Source organism: Nilaparvata lugens, chromosome 1, assembly GCF_014356525.2.
Source record: "Nilaparvata lugens isolate BPH chromosome 1, ASM1435652v1, whole genome shotgun sequence".
NCBI lineage: Eukaryota > Metazoa > Arthropoda > Insecta > Hemiptera > Delphacidae > Nilaparvata > Nilaparvata lugens.
Genome location: NC_052504.1, coordinates 68,633,106 through 68,640,600, shown reverse-complemented (window position 1 = coordinate 68,640,600; position 7,495 = coordinate 68,633,106). Strand labels below are relative to the sequence as shown.

The following is a 7,495-nucleotide window of genomic DNA, read 5'->3' as shown; positions in this document are numbered from 1 at the left end:
CAACATTGAGCACGGGCGTAGATTCTGCCAAGGAAAGAGGGACATGTCCCCTCACAATATTTTGTGTATCTCACTAAAATAAAATTCATAATTTTTTTTAAACCCAAGCCAACAATGTTATGTTTGAAAATTGTTTTCGAGCCAACATTGTAAAATGTTACGTTAGTCATGTGATGACGAAAATAAAAATGGGTTTCTTTAATATATGGAGAACTTCACAACATTAATATACATATTCAATTAATTAGATTACTCTCCAATCAATTATTTTGTCTTACATGTAATTTATAATTATTATTCAAAACTTTTCCAATAGATTACATTCTAAAGCCTCATTTGCTACCACTCATTTTCAGGTCGGATCAATTAAAAAGTTTTAAAAGTAATAAACTATATGGAAGTATATTAACTGAGCATTGTAGTCAACCGTACGAAAAAAATTCAATGGAAATTGGAACAGGTGGTTGCAACGTTGCCAAATAAGAGTTGATCAACGTTGTCCACAACTGATTATAAATGAGAACTAATTTTTAATACGAATTGACAACGTCTATGGTTGCGGGGATTGAGGAGGTACTCAGCCGTTTCAATTTCCATCGGACTATTTTCGTGCGGTTGGCTATAGCTATTTTTTTAGTATACAGCTCTTCACATATTGTTTCCTTCAAGAAATCGGATTCCAGAGGTAAGGTCGGCAGTGAGAGAAGAAAGAATTCCAACCACATAATACTACTATTAACTCGAATTAATTTATTTTCAATTCAGTTAAATATTAAAAGAGTTTACAACAGTTCATATCACAAATAAAACAATTAAATTAAAACTTATTTCGATCAATATCATAGAAAAAATACTATTCGACAGGATTCATCAATTACACATAATATACAAGAATTGTCTACATAAATAGGATTCTTACAACTGGTATGTTACTTTCGTTTCAGTTCTGTACATAACATTACATTCATTTGCACATAGGAAAAATTATTCCAGAAAGAAACCTGCAACAGAAAAAAAACAAAATCAATTGTACGTGAATGAATTGGAGAGAAGATTTAATAATCCAACACGTTGACATAACATTCAGATTAACAGATTACTATAGGCTACAATAATAGAGAATCAACAATAAATTAAACAACTCATAATTGAAAACGATTAATAATTAAATTATTGATTCACTATTTAATATGGTTAACGTGTAATAAAACTAGTTTATATTTAATAATGATAAGTAATTGGTTGTGATAACTATTAGATTTATTCAATACAGATACCCTGCTCAACATCACCAATACTACAACACAAGTGTATTTATTTTATTTATTCATAAATATTAGAAAAACTACTTCTTAGAAATAAAAACCCAGATATATGATGGTGAAAAATTAGTTTGTTTTTTAACCAACAATTGAATTTTAAAACAGCGTGACGATAAATAATGTAAATCGAAATGCTTCACTAGAAGTTCCATTCTAATGATTCAACATCACCAATGTCCTCCATTTTCTTAAATTCAATCAAAGGCAGAACGGATGGAGTTAAGCTGAATTCATCAGATTCAACAAAAATCTCGTTGTTCATGAGTTCATCAACAGTTGGTCTCTCATCAAAGTTTGAAATGCAGCAATTGTTTTTCAATGAATGTAAATTAGCACTAATGGCTCTAGTAGAATATACCTCCAATTGCTCAGGTGGTATACTGAGATACTTGATAGAAGATTCAAACTTAAGATGAGTTGAAGAGTCAAATATTAGAGGAATAGCACCAGATATTTTCTGAAGTAGAAGTTTTTTGGGTTCCAAGTTCTCAAAAGGTGGAATACCATTCGCCAGTTCACATATTGTCATCCCTAAGCTGTATACATCTGATTTCTCAGTATAACCAATGCCACTCTGTTGAAGAATTTCAGGACTGAGCCACTTCAGATTGGGAATCGAATCATATGGAAACTCATAGACGGTTCCACCGTTATCAGACGGTTTCTTGATAGCGTACCGAAATCCAGTCAACTTGACACCACCATACCGGTTTAAAAGAATATGGCGAGCTTTAATAGATCTATGAATGATCCCATTCATATGAATAAAATTTAAAACCTCCAACAAGTTCTTAACAATTAGAAAAATCCAACATTCAGGCAGCCCTGTTGGAAATTCACTTTCTACAAGATCTTGACAAGAACCACATTCCATGAAAGGCATCACGTATGCAATGTTGGTACCACTGACGAACGTTGAAAGAAGATTTGAAACGCCTTTGTGATTGAGTTGCTTCAGCAGTAAGATTTCATCCTTGATTTTATCAATATCGTGCATATAAAGATCTTCAGCATTGTAATGTTTCACTATTAATGCTTTACCAAGATAAACTTTTGAACGGGCATGTGGGTTTTTATTTACAGAGATTAGCATATTTGCTTCATTTGATGATACTAGTACATCATTACTGAACATGTTGCTTGAAATATCAAGAGTATACAGTTCGCCAGAGATATTATGCATACCGGCACTCCAAGCACGTTTGCTTCAAAACACAAAAAAAACTATAATGTTTGATCTTTTATTTATCGAAAACAACTATTATGTTCAATATTATTATGAATCAAAAAACAGCTTACTTCCTCAGCTGTTCTTGATGATGCAACTTATGGTAGAGAGAGAGAGTGTATCATTCCATCGGTTGGATTTTTTTGTCAAAATTTTTCATTGATGGTAGACCAAGAACTGACCTTTGAGCCAAACGCACCAGCTAGAGGCCAAGGCACACATCAACAGACGGACGTGTGCAGACAGCCGGAGGAAAGTCCCTCCCAAGGTGTTCGAATGTTGCAACGCTCACAGATGTCCGTCTGTTTGCATAATTATGTCTGCTCACGCCTTCTTACAGACGTTTGATTCTCTTAGTCTGTCTGAATACGTCTGTCTGTTGCTGTGTGTGTTTGCCTTTAGCTGGTCTGTTTGAATTATACGAATGTTTAGATAAAAAAATTTTGTTTAGTCAGGATCACCAACTGTAAGTATAGCACTAAACTTCAGCGATTTTGGAATATTAAAATCATGCATCGTTAAAAGGTTGCAGAATTCTATTCGTGCTCAATTCGTGGTGTGACATATATCTCAAGGTAGGCCTACTAGAATCCATCCAAATATCTTAACATACAAAAATTACAGTTACAAGATAGAGTTGCTCATATCGTATGATAATACTTGTATGGAAATCCCAAGATGAGCCTTGGGTCATCACACTTGAAGGAAAGAATTTAGAAGGCAAACCATAATAAATATGAATTTTTTAAAATGTCACTTCCAGTTCCACATTTCTCTTATTATTTGAAAGTAAATTGCGTTATTTATGACTATACTAACTTATAGAAGTTATTTTGAGAGTAGGTAATAATTGGAAGAAATAATATTGTTTGAAAAACGGAGGGAATATAAATTCATTTTGACGAGTAACAAATGTATCATAGATAAAAGATGATAGCCCTACCTTTAAAGAAAGAGGTTTAGGTGGGGTCTGGAAGAAAAAATTCACACACCATTTCCAGGAACTTTAACTTCTCCAAAGGTTCATGCTTCTGTCAATCCCTGGAAGCTTGGCCCGCATTGATAGGATTTGTAGATGCCTGCAAAAATTCACACACTATGCTAATTTCATAAAATGATTACTCATCATGTATTATATGACTCATTCATATTCATATAATATAAATTATTCATATTATATCATCATAACCTACCATATAATAATATTCAATGAGTAATATGATAAAATCAAACTGAATGAAGTTTGTTTTTGATAGAAGAAGTTATTGAAAATATCTAATTATATGAAAATGAAATAAACGTAATACTAATCAACTGACTTTTCAGATGTATTATATTGGAAAGGTTTGCAGGAGCGTCAACAGAAACATTTGATAATATTGAAATTGTATTATATTTAAAGTTCATAGATTTGTATGATCATATTGATCATTATTGGAGAAGGATGTTTGATTCAATTTATTTTGATAACAATATATTTCTATCGAATTACAACATAGTGGATAATATAGAGACTGTATAATCGGATTGAACTGTCTCTATAGTAGATACCAGCACACCTGTACGGTTTGCGATTTTAAAGGCGAACGCATACAACAAAATACAGACAGACTTATACAGTATATACAATGTATATACAGTCGGAGTTAAAAATCAAACCTCTTAATGCAGACGTGAGCAGACATATACAAACGTCTGTGTGCTTTGCAACATTCGAACACATGTGGAGGGATTTTTACTCCGTTTGTTACATACGACCGTCTGTTGCTGTGCGCGTTTGCCTGGAGGATGATAATTATTTAAAAGTGCGAATCACCTGAGTTTAAGAGTCATCCTCCTCCATCTGATGGTCATTCCTCTTCTGATTGTTCTCCAGGGCAATTTTCTCCCAATGTTTTCTGTTAACCAGGACACCTTGCACCAGTGGTCTCAATTTTTCCGAAAGTTCAGCAAATGACTGTAATTCAAATGCAAATTGTTATCATATTGCATGTATCATAATAAAAATTGATTAAGATCAATACATAATTTGAATTAAATCGAATTAAAAAAGCATAGAAAAATAATGGTTCTACAATATCTAAATGATTGAATTTTATTGTGATATCATTCTATTCCAATGGGTTTAGTCATAATTTTATGTTCAGTTATTATTTTTCAAAATTCAATAATAATTAGATATATATAAGTACTATACCGACTATCATTTGAGCCTCCAATAGTTCGAGGCTAGAGTTTTAACAAGATTTTTTTAATAATAGGTATAAACATACAAAAACCTACTTCCATGTTTGAGAAATTCTCAATAGTTGAAGAAGAAGTTTGGAAATATCAATATCATGATGAAACAACTCCCAAGGTTTTTAATATTCGATTGGAACAATGAAGTTCATACACATATAAGACAGTCGGATACCAGAATCCACATCCTTATACATATAGATCAAGTTATGAATCATTATTATGATCGTGTCAGCTTTGTGGAAGAAGGTTACTGTATAGTTTTCATAAGAATGAGAACTACTACACTTTTCTGAACTTTTCTACTCACTTCGTAAATAGGTAAGCATATCGAATCGATGAAATCAACTTGCATGGCTGGAAGTTGATCTTCTTTCTCTCTATTCATGATGTCCTGAAACAAGAAAAATAAAATGTAATATTGTACAATATTAGATAAAAATTAATTGTCTCAATCAGTTCTTGAATTTTCAATAATGATTTTTTGGGAATTACATATTAGGTGCTACAATTTTTTTTTATCGCGGATGAGCTTTTGCTTGTGCGTGAGTAATGGAAAGTGCGAGTGTGAGTTATGAGATGATCAAACGATCATCGATAATGCCTAATCGATGGGATTCGGCGGGATTCGAACCCGCGACCAGGTAGCACTAGTAGCAGACTGAAGGGTGCAACACCTTAGTCAACTCGGCTATCTGACCGACATTGTTTGTTTAGATATGGTAAATAATGAAGAATCTGAAATTAATTAAATTGAACTGAGGCTCCAAACTTGTGTGATTAGCCATACAAGAATACATAATTTGAATGAATTGAAAATTCTATTTCATTACATTACCCTGCATTAAGGTTTGAGAGTCTCGAAAAAGTATCAGTATAATACTGATGAAATTGTCAATGACATTTCATCTTAAAGGATTTATTTCGACCAATAATGAATAAAAATCATTCTTATTTTCTACAACTTCAACTTGAAAACTAACGAGTTACGAGTTATGTTCAGCAGCCATAATAAATGTTCATCAAGTGTCACATTTTTCTATCAAATAATTTTGATAAAAAGGTATAAACCACTCACAATAGGTGTGATGTTGAGTTCTTGTCTTTCAATATCTCCTTGTTCAAAGAATTCGCTAGTGACCAGTTCCGCTATCTGAAAAAGAACAATGAGTTTATGAAGTAAAATGAAACATTAATCATTCTCTACGATAAAAATATTGTAACATTTTCTATATATTCCGGTAAGCATCGGTGATGTGATTGAAAAATATCATGTCATATTGCCAAACAACAAACACGATTTGTTTGGATAGATACCTATTTCAGTACAATTAGCAAATACCAGATTATGACAACATTGCAACATGAAATATAATTTCACTTTCATTTTCAATGAAATCTTTCTTCAATGACAAGACAAAATATAATATTTACTCTTATAATGATTATTATGAATTTCCGTTTGAAAAACAATTACAGACAAAGCGATAAGAAAAACACAGAAGTGGAGAGACACCTCTCACAATGACATTTGATCAATTGGTTCAACAACTAGAAAACTGACCCTCTTCTCAACATTCCATGGCTTGGTGATGGCTGCAAGATCGCAAACTGTCATTGTCATTCCCCTCAGCAGTTCTCTGTGGTCTTCCCTACTCCAATTATAGGATCTTTCTCTGACAAGGTTCAAGAACATTCCTCGTTTTCTGTATCAAACAAAAAATACTGTATTTCAAACTAATTTTAATATAGAATACAGTAATATTACAAAGTCACAATGAACTGAAATAAAATTACGAAAAATTTATTCAAATAATATTTAACTTATCATTAAATTTCTTCAAAAAGCATTGTATAGTACCACCAGACACTTCTGGTTTCGCGCAGATTCATCATGAAGAATTATCGGTTTCGTGAATCAAACATCAAGAAAATTATGTATCGAGATATTATTCAAGCCTACTAACTATAATCTTAATCTTAGTAAATTTATCAATATTACTGTCATATCATCCATCATATAATATTAGTCTATATTGATACATGCTACATTGAATCAGTCAAATTCCAATACCTTGAAAAATAAAAATAAAGCAGGAATATTATAATTTCAACGGTATATTCATATTTTTCATAAGGCCTAATTAATATGCAAGTAAGCTGAGATGAGAATTAAAGTTGGGACTTACGTAAAATAGACAGCCAGATCAGTGGAGAGGATCGCATCTTCTAATACCTTTATAACTCTTGAGTATTCATCGGGTGATAGATTTGAAAGAATTTGGTTTCCCTGGAATAAAAAATAAAACCATATAATATTTGAATAAAAATAATTAGTACCCATACAATATCTTTCCACAAAACTGATGACTGAAATCAGTTTCCCTACAAATGTGAGAAATTTGATTTGTATCAATTTATTTTCAATTATTGGAGGAATCATACCACTGGTGTTAAGCAACAAAATTTAGGCCTATTTGGAATTGAGGAATTAAAAATATAATGCATATTTAAATTGAATTCTAAACTGATTTTATAAATGACAATTTTGGATTTTTTCGTTGATATTGAACAAACCAATCATTAAATTATTGCACTCTTTCGTTTTTGATGACGACATGAAGTAAACATGATCTTGAGAATATTTAATAAAGCCAATTTGCTTAATAAATTCATACTGTGAATCATTTGAAATTGAGTAAAA

General features: G+C 31.8%; 2 protein-coding genes across 2 annotated transcripts; both read right to left on the bottom strand.

Annotated features, from left to right (window-relative positions):
* Positions 1-727: 727 nt before the first annotated feature.
* Positions 728-7,150, bottom strand: LOC120354297 (dual 3',5'-cyclic-AMP and -GMP phosphodiesterase 11-like). The gene is made up of 7 exons (XM_039441210.1): positions 6,981-7,150; positions 6,356-6,497; positions 5,870-5,944; positions 5,102-5,185; positions 4,367-4,507; positions 3,494-3,629; positions 728-1,001 (listed from the first exon to the last, which is right to left on the bottom strand). The coding sequence occupies exons 1-5, from the start codon at positions 7,133-7,135 to the stop codon at positions 4,373-4,375; spliced, it is 591 nt and encodes a 196-aa protein (XP_039297144.1). The 5' UTR covers positions 7,136-7,150; the 3' UTR covers positions 728-1,001; positions 3,494-3,629; positions 4,367-4,372.
* On the bottom strand, positions 1,110-3,487 carry LOC120354289 (STE20-related kinase adapter protein alpha-like). Its single transcript, XM_039441200.1, has one exon. It carries the CDS (start codon positions 2,503-2,505, stop codon positions 1,462-1,464), a length of 1,044 nt encoding a protein of 347 aa, XP_039297134.1. The 5' UTR covers positions 2,506-3,487; the 3' UTR covers positions 1,110-1,461.
* Positions 7,151-7,495: the final 345 nt, after the last annotated feature.

Excerpts from the sequence above, each read along its gene's own strand:
- LOC120354289 (XM_039441200.1), bottom strand. The coding sequence starts at position 2,505 with ATGCATAATATCTCTGGCGAACTGTATACTCTTGATATTTCAAGCAAC.
- LOC120354297 (XM_039441210.1), bottom strand. The coding sequence starts at position 7,135 with ATGGGTACTAATTATTTTTATTCAAATATTATATGGTTTTATTTTTTA. Across the intron at positions 5,186-5,869 it reads AACTCAACATCACACCTATT|GACATCATGAATAGAGAGAA; the intron begins GTGAGTGGTTTA and ends TTCTTGTTTCAG. Across the intron at positions 4,508-5,101 it reads TATGCTTACCTATTTACGAA|TCATTTGCTGAACTTTCGGA; the intron begins GTGAGTAGAAAA and ends TTTGAATTACAG.